This window comes from Drosophila simulans, chromosome X (assembly GCF_016746395.2).
Source record: "Drosophila simulans strain w501 chromosome X, Prin_Dsim_3.1, whole genome shotgun sequence".
Lineage (NCBI taxonomy): Eukaryota > Metazoa > Arthropoda > Insecta > Diptera > Drosophilidae > Drosophila > Drosophila simulans.
This window is the reverse complement of record NC_052525.2, coordinates 19113651-19134243: the sequence shown is the minus strand read 5'-3', so window position 1 is coordinate 19134243 and position 20593 is coordinate 19113651. Positions and strand designations below refer to the sequence as shown.

At 53.3% G+C, this 20593-nt stretch overlaps 6 protein-coding genes and 1 long non-coding RNA gene across 8 annotated transcripts; 3 read left to right on the top strand and 4 right to left on the bottom strand.

The window, feature by feature from the left end:
• Window positions 1-17: 17 nt before the first annotated feature.
• LOC27206829 (protein ELYS homolog) lies at window positions 18-7038 on the bottom strand. Its single transcript, XM_039296681.2, has 8 exons — window positions 6895-7038; window positions 6740-6846; window positions 6014-6649; window positions 5638-5954; window positions 5220-5583; window positions 4960-5150; window positions 4063-4839; window positions 18-3993 (listed from the first exon to the last, which is right to left on the bottom strand). Exons 2-8 carry the CDS (start codon window positions 6840-6842, stop codon window positions 223-225), a joined length of 6159 nt encoding a protein of 2052 aa, XP_039152615.1. The 5' UTR covers window positions 6843-6846; window positions 6895-7038; the 3' UTR covers window positions 18-222.
• A 172-nt stretch (window positions 7039-7210) lies between these two features.
• Window positions 7211-12496, top strand: LOC6740242 (exportin-5). Its single transcript, XM_016180768.3, has 2 exons — window positions 7211-7870; window positions 7964-12496. Exon 2 carries the CDS (start codon window positions 7991-7993, stop codon window positions 11714-11716), a length of 3726 nt encoding a protein of 1241 aa, XP_016040065.1. The 5' UTR covers window positions 7211-7870; window positions 7964-7990; the 3' UTR covers window positions 11717-12496.
• Window positions 11720-12736, bottom strand: LOC123327348. The gene is made up of 2 exons (XR_006542048.1): window positions 12362-12736; window positions 11720-12295 (listed from the first exon to the last, which is right to left on the bottom strand). It is a non-coding gene; the product is annotated as an uncharacterized LOC123327348 (long non-coding RNA).
• A 559-nt stretch (window positions 12737-13295) lies between these two features.
• Window positions 13296-14799, top strand: LOC6740241 (actin-related protein 10). Its single transcript, XM_002077085.3, has 3 exons — window positions 13296-13482; window positions 13543-13695; window positions 13746-14799. Exons 1-3 carry the CDS (start codon window positions 13412-13414, stop codon window positions 14656-14658), a joined length of 1137 nt encoding a protein of 378 aa, XP_002077121.2. The 5' UTR covers window positions 13296-13411; the 3' UTR covers window positions 14659-14799.
• A 103-nt stretch (window positions 14800-14902) lies between these two features.
• LOC27207322 (protein transport protein Sec61 gamma-2 subunit) lies at window positions 14903-16003 on the bottom strand. Its single transcript, XM_016183033.2, has 2 exons — window positions 15850-16003; window positions 14903-15440 (listed from the first exon to the last, which is right to left on the bottom strand). The coding sequence occupies exon 2, from the start codon at window positions 15416-15418 to the stop codon at window positions 15212-15214; it is 207 nt and encodes a 68-aa protein (XP_016040064.1). The 5' UTR covers window positions 15419-15440; window positions 15850-16003; the 3' UTR covers window positions 14903-15211.
• Window positions 16004-16333: 330 nt separating this feature from the next.
• On the top strand, window positions 16334-18109 carry LOC6740240 (pyridoxal phosphate phosphatase PHOSPHO2). Its single transcript, XM_016180769.3, has one exon. The coding sequence runs from the start codon at window positions 16608-16610 to the stop codon at window positions 17526-17528; it is 921 nt and encodes a 306-aa protein (XP_016040063.2). The 5' UTR covers window positions 16334-16607; the 3' UTR covers window positions 17529-18109.
• A 413-nt stretch (window positions 18110-18522) lies between these two features.
• Window positions 18523-20525, bottom strand: LOC27207716 (CCR4-NOT transcription complex subunit 9). 2 transcript variants are annotated; one of them, XM_039296693.2, is made up of 6 exons: window positions 20313-20525; window positions 19950-20232; window positions 19509-19883; window positions 19239-19433; window positions 19090-19181; window positions 18523-19018 (listed from the first exon to the last, which is right to left on the bottom strand). In XM_039296693.2, the coding sequence occupies exons 2-6, from the start codon at window positions 20019-20021 to the stop codon at window positions 18850-18852; spliced, it is 903 nt and encodes a 300-aa protein (XP_039152627.1). In that variant the 5' UTR covers window positions 20022-20232; window positions 20313-20525; the 3' UTR covers window positions 18523-18849. The 2 variants fall into 2 exon arrangements, with proteins under 2 accessions (XP_039152627.1, XP_016040062.1); XM_016183396.3 differs by having other exon boundaries at window positions 19950-20139.
• Between the last annotated feature and the right edge of the window lie 68 nt (window positions 20526-20593).

Sequence of the window (20593 nt, the reverse complement as noted above, 5' to 3'; positions counted from 1 at the left end):
CTTATTAAACTCAAAACTGTTGGGTGGATGCTATAACTTCCACGTTAATGTATTCAAAAACTCGAACTGATGCCATTTATAACTGGTATTAAACGTACACAAAGTAAAAACTAAAAATTCAGTGTCTTCCGTGTCGATCCTTCTTCGTGGCAAGCTACTCCCCCACCCCCCAACTTTGGACGCACTCTTCAACTGTGGTGATCCGGTTATCCGGGTGCATAACTAATGCTCCGACTTGGAGGTGCGGCGCAAGCGCGGACGTAGCTCCCGGCTCTGTGTGCTGGCAGAACTGGAGGCTTCGGAGCGAGAGTCACCTGTGGCAGTCCCAGACTGATCGCTCAGTTCCGAGATTCGTCGTCTAGGGGTGCGACGGAGACGGGGCAGCTCCTCCGGTGCAGTTGAATCGGGTACATCTATGGGAGCATCGATCGGAGTCGGAGAGGCGCTAGGTGACTGGACTTCTGAGCTCGTCTTGCGCATTCTGACCACCGCACGAGTAGCCTTCGGTTTGCGCACGACCTGCGCACTCAACGCAGGGGGCGGCTCGCTCTGGCCTCGCAAAGATCGGACAGCGGGCTTCGCCGTCACCGGTGCCTGCGAGACGGCCCTCTTGCCGCGTGGCTTGGTGGTTGTGGGCGTGCCGGGTCTGGAGCTCGCAGCCTCCGAGTCCACGCTGAGGCGAGTTCGCGAGCGGGTGCGCGGTAGCGCAGACTCCAAGGGACTTTGGGGCCGCAGCCGTTCGGGGATCACCTCCAGCAGATTAGTGTGCTGCAACCCACGACGCTTGGGAGTCGAGACGGGTGGAGTGGATGCGTGCGATAAGGTTGGGGCATCGCTGCTGCGCAATGACATCTTGCGACCAGCGACTGGAGTCGGACTATCGCGATGCTTCTCGGAGACGCGACGCGGTCGCAGAGTTCGCGGAGTGTCCTGGTGCTCCGTGATGCTGCGACGCGGTCGCAATGTACGAATCTTCCCTGTTGGCACATCCTGCTCCTCATCCTCATCACCGGAGAATTTCAGCTTCAGGCTGTGTGTTGAATCCTCCTCTTCGGGCAATAGTGGTTCTGGACTAGGTTTGGCTTTCTCCTCGGAAGCTTCTTTGGTCTTCGTCTTGTCTCCTTCTTTGGGCTGCTCATCCGCCCCACGTTCGACTTCCACAACGACCTGCTCTTCGGCTTCTAGGTCATCCTCTTCTGGAATTTCCTCCAGACCACGGACCAAGGGTTCCACCTCCGGCACGTCCGGCACCACATCCACCACCATCTCGACAAGTGGCTGCTTTTGCTCGCTAAACTCCACTGTGGCCACCGACTCGTTGCTCGCGGTCTTCTCCTCCGTAGGCCAATCCTTTCGCTGCTCCGGCTGAGTATCCTTTTCCTTCGGCGCCTCCTCATCGCTGTCCAGGACAATGGTGTCGGCCACATCCGAGTCGCTGTTAACCGTGGCGCCCAGCGAAAGGAATGGACTTGGGACACCAGCCGCCTCCTCCTGACATTCGTCCTTGAAGGCGAACAGCTCCGCACTGCTGGAGGCCGCCGATTGCTGGGGTCGGGCGACATAGCCGCGCACTTCTGTTCCATCCAGCGCTATGACGCAATCATCATCGTCATCATCGTCCTCCTCCTCTAGCGAGCCCTTGGTGGTGTCAAGGTCGTCAACCGTTTCCAGACTATTGGCGCGGTACAGGGAGATCGGCGTGCCATCTCCTTCCCCGCCATGAGGTGCCTGCGGACTAGATGTCTGAGAGACGTTTGTGTCGCTGGGCAGGAAGGAGGTGGGCGTGTGCGTAACCGATCGGGATGTGGTTATGGAGCCCGGCGACTCAGCAACGATGGAGTACATGGGGTCATCGGTGTGCAGTGTTGGCATGGGATTCCGAATGCCTGCCGAGGACGCGTTCGAGTCTTCGCTACTGAGGCTGTAGATGGACGAGGAGAGGGGCTCCTGGGCCGTTCCTTCTGAGGTGCTTAGGAACGCCAGCCGACCGCCGGCTTCCAAGGGCTCCTGCGCCTGATCCTGCTCTTGCTCCAGATTCTGCTCGTCCTGCGGATTCTGTTGCTCCTCAAGCGATTTTGTGTCACCCAGCTTCAATTCCTCTTCGTGCTCCTCATCCTGAGTATCTGGCTGCTCAAGTGACGCCACATCGTAGGTTGACATTCCCAGAGTGGTGTCCATCATCTGGTGGTGGCCCTGTATAGCAGGCCTTGCTGAAGGCAAAGACCACTGTGCGCTGGGTGCGCCCGCCAACTCCGCACCAAGATCGGTTGATTCCATTTCGCCACAGATGGTAGTGCGCTCGGAGATCTTAATCCCACAGCTGCCGCTGGAGAAGACCTGTGACTGTGTCTCGCCCATCTTGGAGGAGCAGACGGTGGGCACAAACTGGGAATGTGATGCCGTCTGAGCCGGCTGGACAGTGTTAAAGCTGCCGAATCCACTGCTACTCTCGCTCCCTGCCGCAGTACCAATCTTGCTACCGCTTCCGTTCCCCCCATGTAGCAATGAGTTTCGGGGCTGTGGGCCTGCTGGTGGCGCGAAATACCGAGGAGAATCCCGCGATTCTACCGGGTCCATCAAAGACACATTGGCCGATACCGAAGGCGAGAGGAACTCATCCTCCTCGTCGGACTCAAAGCTGCTGGCGCTCATTGGCTCGCTTCTCGACTCGATCTCCACAATGATCTCGTCAGTTTCCTCCTCCCCCTCAGCCGCATCTTCGCTGCTCACCTCCATCGATTTATCAGATGTATCAGTTCGCAGAGGAATGGGCGGTACAAAGCTAAATCTCTTTGGTCCCGCCAGCGCTGTGGACGTAGCCACCGGCGAAGCTCCCTTAACGGCCTCCACAGCCGCGCTTCGCTTCAGGATTGTGGGAATCGGCGGCGGCGAACTGCCGCTCTTGCGTATCGTCGGCTTTCGCGCCTGGAGGAAAGTTGGCGGCTGCAATAGATCGATCGCCTCGTTTTGCTTGACCTCTTCCTGCTCCATTTGCTTCGAACTTTTTTCTCGAATGGATTTCACATAGTCTGTCACATCCTCCACCATTCGTTCAAACATCAGACAAGGACGCTTATAGGGACGCTCCGTGCCTAGCTGCCTCTGTTCCTGTTGCTTGGTCCGCTGATCCTCTAGCTCCCGCTGTCGTTTCTCCACCACCTGGTGTGGTACTGGCTTTACTATGCGCCGACGAAGAGGAAGCTCCGAATGTCCGTATTGCGCGTGCCGCAGGAATGGCACATTGGAGAAGCCTATTTTTGATTGGATCGAAGAAACGGGGGTCATCTTTGAAGGGGAATCGCATTGTGTGGCCCAGTGGGCACTGACGGCGGAACTCTGAAAGATGCCGCCCAATTGGCCGCTGGCGTTCTGTTTGACCAGCTGGCAGCTGAAGGGCTCCAAGGGACCGTTCTTTTGGCCATCCCCCAAGCCGTCCAAGGTGTCTCTGATGCGGAGATATGTCCCGGCGATGTTCTGTGTAACTGGTCCCATTGTAGCGCTGTAGGCTGGGAGAATGGAGCTGGAGGATTCATCTCGCTCCCGCTCGGCGGCCACCTCATCCATGAAGGACACGGCCTCGATGAACTTGCTCTTTTGAAGCAGCAGAATCAATTGCACGCAATCCGTATGACGCGTTCTGCACTGGCGCAGCAGAGTGTACAACAGCCGTTCCTCTGGCTCTCGCAGGTACAGCCCGGCCAGGAATGTGAAGCGTCTGATTTCAATGCAGTGGCGGAAGAAGCGCTCCAGCAGCGGATGTCCATCCTCGTCGTCATCGAGGCGAGCGATTTCGAATGCTTCCGGTATGTTATCGTTGGCTAGGAGCACTTGCATGTGCAGCGCCGAGGACAATGCACCGGGTGGTCGACCGACCACCTTCTTGGCCGCCATGAGGGCACCTTCAGCCAGCAGCTTCTCTATTAACAGCCGCATCTGCCACGATTCCAAGTTCCTAGCGGGGGCAGCCTCCTTGTATAGCTCCTGTACGCCTTGCTGTAATCAAATAAATTGCAAAACGAATGAATATAACAATTCCGCTTCTATTAACCGATCCGGACTCACCTCGCAGTCGCCGTGGTCCAAGTACCAGAAGCAGCGCAATGACGGGGCCAGATCTTTGTCCAGCTGGAAGTTAATCTGAAAGAGCCGGACCAGCTCTTGGTTCAGGTCCATCAGCAGGTAGAGGAAAAGAGCCTGTTTGTGGCAGAGTTCTATGTCGGGATTGAGCATCAACTGTATAAACGCATGCAGCGAGTCCGGCGGATAGGGGTCCGGAATTAAGGCGCGTTTTCGCAGAGCGTCAATGTAGAGGAACTTTCGCTGCGCTCGTTTTTCCGAGTACTCGTGTCGCAGGCGAACGAGTGGATTCTCGCGGGGTTCCCGATAATCCACTTGCTGACCCTCCGGCAGGAGGCCTTGCTTGATAAACCAGTACAGCACTCTTTGGTACTCGGCGACCGTTTTCAGCGTCCGCTCGTTGGCTCGGCAATCGTCCAAAATGGAGCAGGTTAGCCTGCGCCGTCCCTGCTCGACAATGTAGGACTGCAATCGTACCAAATCACGCAGCTGGCCGGTGAGCACTTGAAACTCGCGCCGTTCCCGCTGGTCCAGTGGGTAGCCGCCGTAGTCAAAGATGCCATGGCAAAGATCCGAGCACCTCGTCTTAATCTGGCCGGCGCGCTTCAAGATCCAGTTGGTCAGCGTTGACAAGGAGAGTTGCGTGTTATCAAGCATGTTGCACAAGAAGCTGCCATCCATCCAACTCCGTGCGCAGTCCTTCAGCAAGGCTCCGCAGTTGTGCTCCAGGGCCACCGACAATATCAACTCGTACATGGCAATCTAGAGAGCAAGAGGATGCAATGTTACATTAATATGAGTATAACGAGCATGATTCATTTCCCCAAAGACTGTGGTACTATTTCCGGATAACTAACTAAATAATTACCAAGTGTAGCTCACCTTAGAGAATGTGGCGTTGGGGTTAAGCTCACAAAATTGTGGCAGGATACGCAGGCGAACGATGTCCTCGTGGTAGATCTGAGGGCGCAGGAAGAGCGCGGCGTTTTCACAGCGAAGAGCGTTTATAAACCGATGCTGCACTCCGTCCTGGGCGTAGTACCGTTTGCCAGTTGGGGTTAACAGTGAGCAATCTGGAGATAGACGGTAATACTTGACCATTAATCTTACTGGCGCTGGCTTCAATCACCGCTGTCACTCACCAAAGGTCAGTGAGTTGGGATAAAAGTGCTCATCGTAGCGCTGCAGTGAGACAAAGTGCAATATGGTGGTGGAACGCAGATGCAATGCCAGTCCCGTGTTTAGACCACTGAGGATGTAGCCGCACATGTAATTAGGAACTACGGATTTGTGAACGAATGTGGGCATCTCATCCTTGTACCACTGGTTAATGTCGAACAGGACTAGCTTGTTCTTTTTATCTGCCCTTGAGTGCCACGAGATGACAATCAGTAGAGTTCCGTTGTCGCCGGCAAAACTGAAAGTAGACGCCGTGGAGCAGCCAAGCACGGAGCAGATGCCTCTGTCCAAGGTTTGGCAGTTGCGCATGGTTGTAGAACGGTATTGCTGCGAAGCAAGAAGTTAATATACATCTGTGCGTGACGGCTCAAGATTTCTCACCTCAAACTGAATCGTGTCGGATTCCCGGTCCCTGTACGAACGCCTATAGCAGACCGAGTGCAGCATCATGTGCAGGACCTCGTTGTTTTGGTACAATGCACAGATGTAGAAACAGGGTTTTGGGTCATCCGGTGGCATAATGAGGCACATTCGCTTAACTGCCTTTTTGAACCCTTCCTTTGTTTTAGGCGGTTGCAGATGAGTGGTCACTTCGAAGTGGATTAGGTCGTAGATCAGGATTCGGCCGTCTTCTAGACCAGCGGCATAGCCGGGCGCCAAGCTAATGCCTATAAGGCAACTGATTCCAATGGAAGCCACTGTTGATAAATTGAAGGTTAGCCTAGCTACCATGACACACTGGCAGTGACAGACTCACCGTCCATCCGCACAGCCAAGTGAGCCCCTTTGGAGCGACAACGGGCCAGCTTGGAGCTGATTCGACCTCCTCTGGCCTCCTCTGAGGATACAAAGTATAGGTTCCCGTACCACGGCTCATCTTTGGAACTGGGGGAGCACAGGTTGTTTCGGGTACTCGCCTGCAGGCTGTCGCTGTTCAGATCGATCATCAGAACAGTGCCCTCCTCGGTGGCTACGGCCAGACAGCCTTCGAACCCATACAGTTGCGTGAGTCCACAGATTCCTTTATCGAGAAACGTCAGCGCGCTGCACGTTATACCGTCAAGGTCGAAGCGGCGCAGCACCTGACTGTTGCGAATCGCATAGATGAGCACCTGTGTGCTCAACGGGCAGTCGATGGGTCTCTGATCGCCGCTGTTCCATGACTCCAGGCAGATGGCTAGCAGTGGGGAGAGTTCGTGGTCGCCGGGGAAGAGTTCCTCCACGCAACGAATGCTTCTGCGCTGCTCCAGATTATTGGATTCTCTCCAGAAGCAGTGCCAGGAGAGGTAATGGCCCGTGGACATGCTGCAGACCAGCAATGTGGCGTCGCTTCCATACCGCCAGGTCACCCAGCCCCATTGCCCGTCGCGTATAATGCCGCCCAGGTATTCGGCTGTAAATGGATAGCGAAGATTCTTGGTGAATCGGTTTCGGGTGGCGATGCCGGTGCGAATCGCACACGCCGTATTATGTGCACACTTACCGGCGTCCGAATGTGTCGACGACTCCCGGCCAAATCCGGGCACTATGCGCTCCGGGAACGCAATCGTGCGGCTACCGTCCAACTCCACTTCGTGCCACTCCATCTCTATTTCATCAATGCCGGACGTTTGCAGATAAATACAAAAAAATAAATATACCCGCTTTCACGCCGACTGATTGGCAGTACGTCTATGTGTTTTGTGAGTTTGTGCGTGAGGGGCCTGGCGTTGCCGCCTTGATTTGGCATACAAAAAAACGGTTGTTTTGCTTGTCGTGCGTGCACGCTGAGTGGCCCAGTGCTGGCTAACGTCCGACTGAGATTCGCAAATGTAGCGATGGCAAGGGCTTGAGTTACTAGTTACCATATATTTCAGTGCATTTTCAATTTTTTATGCATACATGCTTAAGCAAGTTTGTAACTGGGACCCAAGCCACTCGTTTGAAGAAAGGACTAGAAACCGGCACTTGCAGCCTGGCAACTTCAACACCAGCAGTCTGGCAACGCTGCAGAGTTGCGAAAATATTGCGCGAATTTCGTAAGCAACTCAACCGGCTGTCATTGCATTTTTAGTCAACAGTGATATTAGCAACCTTGAAGCGTAATGCCTTGTATCAAACGAATTAGACGTATATAGCTCCGAGCCGAGCTCCTAGTACATACAATAGCAATAATACGATCTGGCAACTTCCGTGCGCCGCTTGTCAACCCTGTCCCGTGCGATTTGCTGCACATTGTTCTAAAACAACCCAGCCGGAAAAGCGGTTTCAGCAGTGGTCTACTTTATATGCGACTCAGATGTGAGAGACCTGACCCGAGGCTGTGTTTCAGGCAATAGGCGCTACCCAGGGCGATCATCGGTGCCCACAGGCAATCCCAACCAGAGCACCAACACACCAGAATCCCAGCTCACGCATTTCGCACACGGAACAGACCACACAACACACAGCACATAGCACACACGCACACAGGTAGCGGCAGCTATTCTAATCTTCCAAAACGTTGTCTGGCTCGCGGTCAGGCTGGCTGGCTCCACAAAAGCTTTGGTCACAGACAAGGCACGAAGAGATCGCGGCGGAGATCGAGAGGCTAGGCGAGATTTGGGTTTCGAGCGGTGGGCAGGGGCAAGCAGAGGTGAGTGGAGCACATGGCGCCTGTTGCAGGAAGAAGCCGCACCCAGGCAATTCACGCTTATGTTTCAATTTCAATCTAACGCAATGCCCACAGGTAGACACTAGCTAGCTAGCGAAAGCGATGTCCCAGCACGGAGGCACCGAGGCTCTGGCCGCCGAACTGGCCTCGGCCATTGACCTGGTCATGAACCCGATGACACAGCAGCAGGCGCGCCTGGAGGCCTACATGGCCTGCGAGCGGTTTAAGGAGGAGTCGCCCATGTGCGCCCAGGTGGGCCTATTCCTGGCCAGCTCGCTGCAGTCTAACCAGCAAGTGCGACACTTTGGCCTGCAGCTGATCGAGTACACAATCAAGTACCGGTGGAACTGCATTACGCACGAGGAGAAGGTGTACATTAAGGACAATGCCATCAAGATGCTGAACGTGGGCGTGGGCCCGGCGGAGGACCGCTCGCTGCTGCCCACGAAGGACGCGCTGTCGCGCATCATCGTCGAGATGATCAAGCGCGAGTGGCCGCAGCAGTGGTCCGACCTGCTGCCGGAGCTAAGCCAGGCCTGCACCAAGGGCGAGGCCCAAACGGAGCTGGTGCTTCTGGTCTTCTTGCGACTGGTGGAGGACGTGGCCCTATTGCAGACAATCGAGTCGAATCAGCGGCGCAAGGACATGTACCAGGCGCTAAACAACAACATGAACGACATCTTTGAGTTCTTCCTGCGCCTGGTGGAGCAGCATGTGACCGCGTTCCGCGAGACAACGCGTCTGTGCAACTACACCAAGGCGAACGCGCACAGCCGGGTCGTCGAGATGGTACTGCTCACGCTGAGCGGCTTCGTCGAGTGGGTCAGCATCCAGCACATCATGTCCAGCAATGGCAAGCTGATGCACTTCCTATGCATCCTGCTCAACGACAAAGCATTCCAATGCAATGCGGCTGAGTGCCTGGCGCAGATCACGAACCGCAAGGGCCACACCAAGGAGCGAAAGCCGTTGCTCCAGCTGTTCAACGAGGAGCCGCTGCGCTACATCTACCAGGCCAGTCAGATACCGGCCGACCCAAGTTCCACGCTGGCCGTCGAGCAGCACCACAACTTCCTCAAAAAGTTGCTGCAAGTGCTGAACGGCATGGCGCAACAACTGGTGGCGCTTTGGGGCAAGGACGACGCCACGCAACGACCAGTGCACCTGGAAGTCCTTCTCGAATGCCTATTGCTGCTCGTCCAGCATCCATCGCTGGGCGTCTCGCATGGGTCGGCGCTCATTTGGCAGCTGCTGCTTAAGCATGAGCCCTGCTCCAAAGACTTCGCCATGGTCAACTACATTCCCAAGCTCATCCACACGATTGCGCCCAGGATCGTGAAGCTGCCATATCCTGCCTCCACTAGCTCGCCTGCCAGCCTCTCCACGGAGGCCTATATTCGACTAGAATACGATAGCGAAGAGGAGTTCGCGCTATACTTCTTCCGCTGCCGGACCGACTTCCTTGAGATTTTCCGCCTGGCCACCCTGGTGCAGCCGTTGATCACGTATGGCTACTGCGAACAGTGGCTGCAGCAACGCCTGCGAAATGCGCAGGCTGAAGCGGACGCGGAGGTCAAGAGCGGCAACGTGTCGTGCAGCGTGCTGGATCCAGTATACCTGGAATGGGATGCACTGGTCAGTGTGTTGGACGGGGTGCTAAGCCGCATACTCCTCGTGGCGGAACGACCCTCTGTGCCGGCAGGACTGCGACTCTTGGAAGAATGCCTCAAACTGGAAACAATCAACCCGCTGACCTACTCGATTCTGCTGTCCTGCATCTCGGCCCTGTTCGTCTTTCTGAGCATGTCCGCTTGCCAGATTACGGTGACCAACTGCGTGGCCATGAGCGGGGTAAGTCTGTTGCCGCGAGTGCTTGACAAGATCTTCCGAGCTCTGGTGATGAAGCCCCCCAATGAACTGGAGAAGGTGCAGGCCAAGTCCGCTAAGAATCTTCGACGACACGCCGCCTCGCTGCTGGTGAAGCTGGCCCACAAGTACCCGCTGCTACTGCTGCCCGTTTTCGAGCAGATCAACGGCCACGTGGAGCTTTTGCTCAAGGAGCCCGGTCAGCATCAGCTGTGCCGTTTGATGCGCACCACGTTGCAGGAGGCGCTCATCCTAATCTCGAACCATTTCTGCGACTTTGAGCGGCAGACGCTGTTCATCGAGCACATCGTGCAGGACAAGCGGACCGAGTGGCTGGCCTTTGGCGAAGCCCTCAAATCCCCGCTGGACTTCATGAGCTTCGTTGGCCTGGACAAGCCTCCCAGTTTCGCCGTGGAAGGAGCTGCCACGCTCCAGAACCGCTCACGCCTTTTGGACGCCCTGCACGTCGTGCTCGGCGTGGTCAAGCGCTGCACCTGGCCAGACGATCCGGAGCGCGCGCAGCGCGGAGGATTTGTCATTGGCTGCACGGAGCTGGGCAACCCGATCTGTCGAAACCCGGCCACCAAGCACGTTGTGCCACTGCTGTCGCACGTGCTGAGCTTGATGCGTGTGCTAAATGAGCTGTTTGCTCCGGAGGCTCTGCACGCGCTCTCCGAGGGCTATCGCGGAATCCATGGGATGATGGAGCACGAGAAGAAGCTTCTAATGGGCATATGCGCTCTGCCCACCGACCCCTTGGACACGACCATCCGCAGCGAACCGACGGCCTTCGAAAAGATGCAGACCTTCATGATGATGGTCACCGAGGGTTGCTACCATCTGATGGGCTCAGCTGGACCATCGCTGGGCCGCGATCTGTACCAGCTCATGGGACTGTCGGACGCCATTGTGACGAATGTGTTCAGCCGCATGGACTTGGTGCCCGATTACCGCCTGCGCCCAATCATAAGGGTCTTCTTCAAGCCCTTCGTCTACTCGTGCCCGCCCAGCTTCTACGACAGCGTTCTGGTGCCGCTCTTTGCCCACTTGGCGCCACTGATGTGCGAGCGTCTCACGCGCCGCTGGATCTACATCGCCTCGCTCTACGAAAGCGGCCAGCTCGACGGCGAGGTGAACGACACGCAGGAGGTGCTGGAGGATCAGCTCAATCGCACGCTGACGCGGGAGTATCTGGACGTGCTGAAGATCGCGCTGGTGGGCGGCCAGATTGGGGCTGATCATGTGGCAGCTGGCGCCAATGCCAACAGCAATTCTGTGGCCATGGAGAACGAGGAGCACTCGATGGACAGCGCACCGCAATCGCGAGCAAGCCAGTCGGCGCTGCTCTCGGACATCATCAGCGACTTGGGCGGCAAGCTGCTGCGCAACGGACTCATTGGCAATTACGTCCTCATGACTTTGCTGAAGGCCATCGCCTGGAACGACGGCATGTGCAGCATGAAGGCTGTCAACATCGCAGCGCCCGTGATGCGTTTCCTGGCCGCCGAGAAACTAATGGACGAGAACAAGGCCGTCACTGCCTTCACCGCCGTCCTGCAGGGCATGCAGGTGCACGGTCAGCACGAGGCCAACCAATCGGGCATGGTGACGCTGGGCGTGCAGTTCTACGAGCTGCTGCGTCCGCAGTTCCCCATTCTCAGCGAGGTGCTGCAGCATATCCCCAGCGTGAATGCGGCCGACATTCAAAAGTTTGACGAGAAGATCGCCGTGGCGCCCGCCAAGGGCAACAAAGTGGATCGCGCCAAAAAGGACATCTTCAAAAAGCTGACCGCCCAGCTAGTCGGACGCAGCGTGAACCAGTTGTTCCGGCACGAGGTGCAGATAGCCAATCTGCCGCCCATGCAGTCGCACAAGGCCAAGGGAGCCATGGGCACCACGGCGGACATCATGGATAGCAATCAGAACGCGAGTCTGGCCAGGCTCTTTGGGCCGGAGAAGTGACAGGGAGCGCAGCGGAAGCCGAAAACGAGATACACAAACGAAGAGAATAAGGATACGAGAAGCAGGAGGAGGCGTCGCAGCGGAGGCGGCGCCACCAGTGACACCACCTCGGTCCTGGTCGAGGACCGGGATCAGGAGCACGTCGAGACCACGGCCACCTCAGCTGCCAAACTAGCGACGACTGAACTGAATGTAATTGTAAATTAGCTTAGACGATGCGTTCGCACTCCCTCGCCCGTGTCCAAGCCCATGACCCAGTCCTTGTCCCAGTCCCAGTCCCAATCAGATCTTACACCTACTAATTTATTTATTTTAACATCTAAATTTAACGCGCAACCGCAATCGCCACCGCATCGATCCGAACCGTTTCCCCCAGTTTTCGGAGGAAGATGGTGACTCGTGACTTGTTAATGCTTTGTTATTTATTATTCGAAATTTGTTAAACTTGTTTGCTCAAAGGAACTACTAGAATCGCTAGCTAGCAATACTCCGGCCCACAACCGTCAATCCGCATCCGCAATCCTTAGCCCTCGTCCTATGGCCCCAGGTCCCAGGTGCTTCGCAGAGACGCCAGATGCCCTTTTTATACATAGTTAATTAATTAATTATTTAATGAATTGTGCTTTCCCCGTTTTGTATAGTTACCTATGCGCAGGCATACTGTAATTTATATAACTGTACACATCTATAATTTGAAGGAATATTTCTGAAATTACGCTTAGGTTTAGTTGATAGGCAAAAGTTATTATTATATAATACATCAAATTGTATATGATCACACATCCCGCGCCGCGAATGCATCATGCATTATGCAGTAAAATAATTATAGCCCAAAAACACACCAGGATACTAAGAAAAAATAATGAAATCGAAGCGGTCGACCGTGCAAAAACACAAATCGAAATAAGATAAAGCAGATAAATTTGAAATAAATTTAAAAATTCAAAATGGAACCGACTTGTTTTAATAATACGCAATATAATAATTTCAAACGGGAGGATATCCTTGCAAGAAAACATCACTGTGGGCGGCAGTTAATTTAGTGACGAAGCGCACCCGAGGAAGTTTGCGAAATTATATTATACAGAAGTTGTTCTTAAGATTTATTTTATTTTACGAGAATCATTCGATTATATCGTTTGTTGCATTATTGAAATCTATGAATAAAACTACAATTATTATATCTTCTAAAAAATTGAAACAGTTGAGAACCGATTTGTCTGGCTTCAATTCAATTAAGTAGTTATCTTAAGTTTCTCATCGTTTTGCCAACTTACTGAAAAGCGTACATATGTGCACTGCAATAAACTAAAGTTAATTTGATTTTATTTCTCCGTAAGTTACGAACTGATCAAGAACAGATTTCTTAAAAACAGAATAATCCACTGGCACCAAATGATTCCGAGCCATTTTTAAAATTGTATCTTGTTGGGTTTTGAAAGCCACAATTTGACCAATTAATCAATAATTTCAATGTATTTCAAACCAATAAACATAGTTATAGAAATTTCAAAAGCTCATCAGTGAAACGGATGCCGTTAGTGGAAACAGGGTGTTTGCTCGCGACATCGTCAATCGATGATTTTCGCAAACCGATAAATTCTTGGCTTGGCCAAAAATTAAGCGAACTGAACAATAAATAATCCATGGTCTAGTCGGTTCGGCCAGCAGAGGAGCCAGCAGACAGCGGCCAAGATGCCCATTTACGAGAGCGTGATGCAGGAGAAGCCGCCCATTGTCCTGGACATCGGCACCGCCTACACCAAGTAAGCAAGCGCAAATGATTCGGCGAAAGTGGTATGAAGTCATCACTGCACCTTTTTCAGGCTGGGATTCGCGGCGGAGGCGTATCCGCGCAAGATCATGCCCACGGAGGTGGTGATGACCACGACGGGGATCCGGAAGCGTCTGTTCGACTACGAAACTCCGGAGGAGCTGTACGACCAGCTGGTGGACTTTCTGCAGACGATCTTCTTCAAGTAGGTGGCTCGGTGGCTTTGGCTTCTATTGCAATGTAATTTCCTTCTAGGCATCTGCTGGTCAGCCCCAAGGAGCGCAAGTTCGTGCTGGTGGAGAACGTGTTCGGACCCACTGTGCTGCGTGAGACCTTGGCCCGCGTGCTCTTTGTCCACTTCGACGTCTCCTCTGTGCTGTTCGTGCCCGTGCATCTCATTGCGCTGTCTACGCTGGCAGTGCCGACTGCCCTGGTGGTGGACGTCGGGTACAGCGAGACCAGCGTTATGCCCGTCTTCAGCGGGGTGCAGATCATGGGCGCCTTCAAGGATCAAAGCTACGGAGGCAGCGCCATCCACGCGGAGATCAAGCGGCAGCTGGTGGAGAGTGGCGTTAAGGAGAGCCTGCTAACAGAGAGCGTGCTGGAAGACATCAAGGTGCGAACTTGCTTTGTGACCACAATGGAAAGGGCCAAGGCCCGCGCCAACGGCGGTGAGGATCAGCCGACTCCCGCGCCAGACGTGGACTACATTGTCAGCGACAACGATGCGGTCATCCAGGTGCCTGGCCTCCTGCGGGAGTCTGCCTACGAGATCATGTTCGAGGCCAGCAACGAGCGGGACAGCCTGCCGCACCTGATCCTGCGCTCCATTCTCGACTGCACACTGGACGTCCGACGCGCCCTGGTCGAGAGTGTGTTCCTCGTCGGCGGCGGCTCTATGGTCCAGGGTCTGCTGGCCCGCCTCCGCCAGGAGCTGCAGCATCTGCTCACCGAGGATCCGTTCTACGCCGAACGCTTCCATGGCGAGCTGCAGTTTAAGTTTTTCAATGCCGTCGGCAAGCAAAACTTCACTGCCTGGCTGGGTGGCGCCTTGTGCGGCGCGACGGATCTCATCCAGACACGATCGCTGGTTAAGGAGACGTATCTAAAGAGCGAGCACGTTCCCGACTGGAGCAACCTGTGCGATAATAGGCCAACAGGCTCGTAGACTCGAGGGAAGTCCCGGAAGATGAAACTATGCATGCTTCGGCGCTTTACCAGTTTTACGCGTACTAACTTACTTTTGATTATTCTGTTATATTTAAGTATAAAATATTTACGAAATATAGGCTAACGAGCATTAAACGAACTATTGATTGTACGCTTTCTGGATACATTTAATCTTGGTTCTATGAAGATGGCTGTTTACCAGCTTCGTTCACCCACTCATTCAAGCAATATAAAGAATCTCATTTGTACACGGAAAATCTGGTTAACATTTATTAGCGGGGCGCACCCCAAACAAATGCTATGAAAACGTGTGATTCCTTTTTACAATTGAATCTTATTAACTAACTTGTTCATGCACTTCAACATGTGGTTGTGAATGGAATATCGAAATATTGCAATACGTTTTCGCATATGTGTAGAATTTTGTTAGAAAGGCATTCGCTGAATGCACATGGTCCATACATATAATGCATGTTAACTAATCGAAAAAAAACGTTGATCTGATTTATGCTATAATGGATGATTGCTGGTTCCCTTGCCACTGGGCGCGTTTAAGAGCCCACAATGATGTTGTTGATGGGGATGTGTATCAACTTAACGAAGAAGCCGATGAAGCCCATGATGCAGAAGCCAACAGCAGTGGCGATGGCGATCTTCTGGAACTCCTTGCGGTCGGGCTTGGTGCACCGCTTGACCAGACGGATCGAGTCCTTGGCGAAGGCGCGTCCCGGCTCGGCAAACTTAACAACCTTGTCCATGTCTAGTCAGATATTTGGGATTCTGCAACGAAAGCGAAGGAAAGTGCTAATCAGTAAAAGGTATTCGGCGCTTTCACGGCAACGTCAGCGCGACGTGGCAAATGGTTGGGCGACGTCGCAGGTGAAATCGGGTTGCCCATTTCCCCATTTCGCCCAACTAGTTATCTAGCTATCACAGCTCCGGCAGGTGTCAGTGGCTGAAGTTCACCATTAGTGTCTGTGCCCTCCGCAATCGCTTTGATTCACCAAATCAGCAGGATTTGGTGAAGAAACGGGAAAAAGTGCAAGGTCGTCCACAGGCAAGGAACGGTGCACAGGGCAAATAGACCTCTGCTGCGGGTGCTTGAAAGCCACTATTCACTATTCCCATTCACTATTTTAATTGATAAATTGTCCGAGCGCAGCTGAAAATCAAACAAGCAAACACATACCTCCGCTTTGATTCAGAATTTCCAGCTAAATGAGACGATTGTCGACTGCCGCGTAGACCCCGTTATTCGTATGTGTTTGCCGATGACAGCTCCACGTCGGCTGTCAAATGCCAGGGCTACGCTACACTCGGGCCGAGCTGTCAGCCGTGGCAGAGATTCCAGCTTGGCTATTTTCCAGCTGGATGCTATGAATGCTTCGGAATGCTCTGGAATGCTGCAAACGTTAGCTAGTTTGTAGCCAAATTTTATTATATTCAAAGTTCAATTTTTGTTTACATTCTTTAACTATAAAGAATATAACTATAATTTAACTATAAAGAAAATGGATAAAATGTGAGTTTCACAATGCTTCAATATCAATCTAGGTAACTGGCTGAATTTCAAACAAAGATCTAAAAATTTATTCGAACGCAGGAAGAGTGCGTTATATTATTTCATTTTTAACCACATATATACACATATACATTTGATTTATATTGAAGCAAATCGAAATTCCAATAGGAAACAGAGGTTATAAAAAGAACAAAAAAACAGGACTTGCACTATTGCATTTTTGTGGTATATAATCGGTATTTCCCACATCCAAGCGCACGCACAACGGTGTTTGCGCCCAGGCGAACTGGCATTTAGCACCGTGGGCGGCGCGGACACACTAGTCCTCGCACCGAACTCGAACCCGAACTCGCTCTCCACGCGCTCTGAGCGCATCCATAGCCGGAGCAGGAGCGGAGCGGAGCGGAGTGGCAGCGGAGCACACGATGTCCTCGAACCAGCAGCAGTCACCCGCCGAGGTGGCCGCGGCGGTGGCCAGCTGCAGGCTAAGGAAGCAGCAGCGCCGTCGGCTGGCGGCCTTCGACTTTGACCACACGATCGTTTCCCAGAACACGGACACCGTGGTGCGCGACCTGCTGCCCACGGAGGTGACGAGCGCCAAGGTCAACGAGCTGCTGGAGAACGATTGCTGGACGGAGTACATGGCCGAGGTGTTTCGCCTGCTGCACGAGCAACAGGTGTCGGAGGCGCGCATTAGGGACACCATCCGCGGCATACCCGAGGTGCCCGGATTCGTGCGCCTGATCAAGCACCTGGCCAAGCGGCTGCACTACGACCTGATCATCATCAGCGACTCGAACAGCGTCTTCATCGACGAGTGGCTGCGGGCACACAACCTGGCCGATTGCTTTGTGGCCATCTTTACCAATCCGGCGGAGTTCGTTGCCTCCGGGCGGCTAATGGTCCGCGCCCACCACCAGCAGTCGGACTGCAAGCTGAGCGCCAGCAATCTGTGCAAGGGCCGAGTGCTGGAGCACTTTGTCATCGAGCAGGACCTGCGGCGCAGCATACGCTATGACCACGTCTTCTACGTGGGCGACGGCAACAACGACATCTGCCCCGTGCTGCGGCAGCGGGCGTGCGACTTTGCCTGCGCCCGCAAGGGGTTCGCCATGGAGAAGCACTTGCTCCGCAATCGCAGCAAGTTGAAGCTGCGCGCCCAGCTGCTGATCTGGAAGAGCGGCTTCGATCTGATGGACCAGATGCTGGCACTGCCGCAGCTGAAGACCCCCCAGCTGCAGGGCGATGGGGAACAGACGGATCAGGATGCGGATGCGGATGGCAAAGTACCGGAGGTGGCACGTCGCGCGTCGGCAGTTGCCGGGCCGACCAAGTCGCCCAACTAAGGTGGCATGTGCTCGCATTTGGCACCGGCACGAGTAAGTAGAACAGGCAATCCTCGAGAGCGACGATTGCCCAGCTGCAGGATTGCCATCGCAAAGGAAGCTGTTTCTTTGGAGCACCACGGACGGTTCATGGTATCGAGAGACCCGTTCCTTGTTCCATGTTTTGGACTGCGCTGCGATGGCAATCATGCGGTTCTACGATGCCAGGAGTACTCGTGAGGGTCCCAAATGCGCAACCATCCATCCCGATCCCATCATCCCCATCCAGTTGTTGCATCATGTGGTCTGGTCTGTTCTTTAATTGATCCGCTCGCCACTTCGTTGCACTGGCCGTGCCAAGTGGACTGGGTGGATCTGTACTTGTATTTGTGTGCCGGGACTTTACCTGCGAAACAATTTGTGGAAATCCAAACAGTACAACTTCGGAGGTGTGCCCAGGACTCGAGGCGTCAATTTGTGCTGCGGCTGTTAGTGTTTATTCCATGTGTCTATATTTAAACCTGTTGTAATTGAAGCTAATGCAAGCTGTATATGAGTGTCCATATTATATGCATTTGAATGTGTGTTTTGCCGTTACTGCACCCGCTGCATTTCCTTTTCCTGGGTTGGGCTGGGCGGTAGCACTGGGTGCTCTCGGTGCTCTTGGTGCACACCACGCGACCTAGAGCGGGACAGCAGCATGCCAGCCGCGCGGCCAGGAGCGGGACGGGGATAGCAGCAGATGCGCTTTCTGCGCAATTTCCTCGACTTTTGTTTACACCTCGATGGATGGATGAGCCATTTGACTGATTGTGATGATCAGAACTTACTTATATAAGTATATAGAGCCTATGGGAGCCCCTACTAACAAATATACACAAGCAAATCCCCGGACAGAAGCCCAAAAGTCTGCAGCTAAAAGAGCCACTACTTAAAGAAATTTCTGGATTTTTGCGGGATTGTTAATATCCTCTGTTCAAAAATATTGATATTATTGAAATCAAACACGCGTAAATATATCGTATCGTCTTTATTGGCTGTCAGTGACAATCATAGTATTAACATGAATTTATTTTTAGTTTATGTAGTAGTTATTATATTACAGCTCTGCTTAAGTCGACTCAGGCAATCCGCGTGCAAACTTATGAAATATGTATATGTATGTATGTGCATGTATGTATTATGTGCATGGATGTGTATGTATGTATGTTTGTATGTATGTATGTTTGCATGTCTGCCTGTATATTCGGTCGAGCAGTTAATTAACAGTTTGGATTATTTATCGATAGTTGGACGTTAGAATGGATAATAATATGGTGTTTGGGGCTGTCGCTCCCACTGCCTAGGAGCCCAGTGGCGACATGCCCATCTGCTGCTGATTGGCGCCGAGCTCCAGGTTCTTGAGCAACATCTGCAGCCACTGCTTGGTGGACTTGTCCTCCTGCAGGCACACCGCGAAGGTGCCGTCACGCAGCTGATCGGGCAGACACTGTCCCAGGGCCTTGCGAGCGCTGAAAGAGTCAAGACTCAAGACTTAAGAGCCGAACGATAATTAATAATTAACTTGCCCGCCAAGACTTACCGTGTATTGTCCGAGAGACGGAGATAGCAGCGCACCACATGCTTCAACAGCCGGGCGCATGGATCCTTCGACAGCTGGATGACCATTTTGCCCTGAAATCGATGGAGACTCTTAGTCAATGTATAAGGCTACGGAAGAGGGACACTCACCAGGGTGATGGCCACGTGCGAGAAGCGTTCGTAGGTCTGGCAGATGTACGACAGACCCGACTCATCGAGCAATATCTTCTGGATGATGAAAGTGGCCACGGTCTTGCTCAGCTCCGATCCGCTGTCCATGATGCTCAGACAGAGGGGCACGATCTCGGTGGTCAAGAGGAAGGTGATAACCTCTTGTTCGTCGGTCTGCGGATAGCAGTAATAGAAAGTAAACAAGTGCATTAGTGCGTTAGGTGACCACTGGCCTTGAACTCAACCTACCTTGACCAGAGCACCAATGACGCCCAGACTGGTCAGGCGCAAGTACTCGAAGGGCCTGGTCTTGGACGTGGTCGATAGGAAAGGATACAAGTAGAGCGGTATCTGGGCCTGCAAGAAGGCCGTGCGAGTCTCCGGGTGCGAGGCGACGCACTGAAGAAGCGCCAGGGCGTTGCACACGCGGTTCGACTGGTGGGCCGTCAAAGTTGGAGGCGTTATCGATGGGTATATGTTAACGATCTCCTGCAACAGGGCGCAAGCGGTCCCGAAGCTGTTCCACAGCATGGGGGCCAGATCGGTCTCGCGCTTCTTGCTTAGCTCGAGCAGAGCGGTTTCACGCGTGTCCGGATGGGCCAACTCATTGATCCATTGGTACACCTGGCGGGCGAAAAGATAAAAGGTAAAGCTGCGAACTAGCACGCGTTCTTGCCGACATCGGCTTACCTTCTCCTGCTCGGTCTGCTGCTGCTGCTGCTGCTGCTGGGGATTCATATGTGGGCTTGGCTGAGCACTCATCGCAACGCTGATTTCTGCGTGTTAGCTTGAATAGATCTGGTTATGAACTGACGCCGACTGCGTGCAATGAACTTAGTTAGGGCGAGAATTCGCTGAATGGAAACGCAGGAAACGGGACCTGCGAAAAGAAGGAGGTGTAACTAGCAATTTGGCGTCGATTTCTATTGCCGGACGCTTAGCTCGCGCGAGAATTCGCTAAAGGGAACGGGGCCTGCGAAAAGGAAGAGGTGGCACTAGCGACTTGCCGTCGATTTTTTGATTTTTTTCGCCGGACGCTTGCAATGGACTTACCACGGGAGAGAATTCGCTGAACGGAAAGAGCCTGCGAAAAGGAAGAGGCTTAAGTTGGCGTCGGTTGCGGTTATCGATAAAGTTGGCAGAATCTCGCAAAATCCCTTTTGCGTTGGTTCAAGTCTAATATGATCGAAAACAAGTGGCGAAAACCAGGACTATTATTTTGTTCCGAACAGTGTGGCCAGATGCTGTAATGCTCAGTTCGCTCGCACAATGACACGCAAGCGCGCTAATTTTTTATACATAAATATATAATTTAAACGTCCAAAAAACCTGAA

Excerpts from the sequence above, each read along its gene's own strand:
- LOC27206829 (XM_039296681.2), bottom strand. The coding sequence starts at position 6,842 with ATGGAGTGGCACGAAGTGGAGTTGGACGGTAGCCGCACGATTGCGTTC. Across the intron at positions 5,955-6,013 it reads CTTGGCTGTGCGGATGGACG|TGGCTTCCATTGGAATCAGT; the intron begins GTGAGTCTGTCA and ends ATTTATCAACAG. Across the intron at positions 4,840-4,959 it reads CCAACGCCACATTCTCTAAG|ATTGCCATGTACGAGTTGAT; the intron begins GTGAGCTACACT and ends CTTGCTCTCTAG.
- LOC6740242 (XM_016180768.3), top strand. The coding sequence starts at position 7,991 with ATGTCCCAGCACGGAGGCACCGAGGCTCTGGCCGCCGAACTGGCCTCG.
- LOC6740241 (XM_002077085.3), top strand. The coding sequence starts at position 13,412 with ATGCCCATTTACGAGAGCGTGATGCAGGAGAAGCCGCCCATTGTCCTG. Across the intron at positions 13,483-13,542 it reads ATCGGCACCGCCTACACCAA|GCTGGGATTCGCGGCGGAGG; the intron begins GTAAGCAAGCGC and ends CACCTTTTTCAG. Across the intron at positions 13,696-13,745 it reads CTGCAGACGATCTTCTTCAA|GCATCTGCTGGTCAGCCCCA; the intron begins GTAGGTGGCTCG and ends ATTTCCTTCTAG.
- LOC27207322 (XM_016183033.2), bottom strand. The coding sequence starts at position 15,418 with ATGGACAAGGTTGTTAAGTTTGCCGAGCCGGGACGCGCCTTCGCCAAG.
- LOC6740240 (XM_016180769.3), top strand. The coding sequence starts at position 16,608 with ATGTCCTCGAACCAGCAGCAGTCACCCGCCGAGGTGGCCGCGGCGGTG.
- LOC27207716 (XM_039296693.2), bottom strand. The coding sequence starts at position 20,021 with ATGAGTGCTCAGCCAAGCCCACATATGAATCCCCAGCAGCAGCAGCAG. Across the intron at positions 19,182-19,238 it reads CGCACGTGGCCATCACCCTG|GGCAAAATGGTCATCCAGCT; the intron begins GTGAGTGTCCCT and ends CATCGATTTCAG. Across the intron at positions 19,019-19,089 it reads CGTCTCTCGGACAATACACG|CGCTCGCAAGGCCCTGGGAC; the intron begins GTAAGTCTTGGC and ends TGACTCTTTCAG.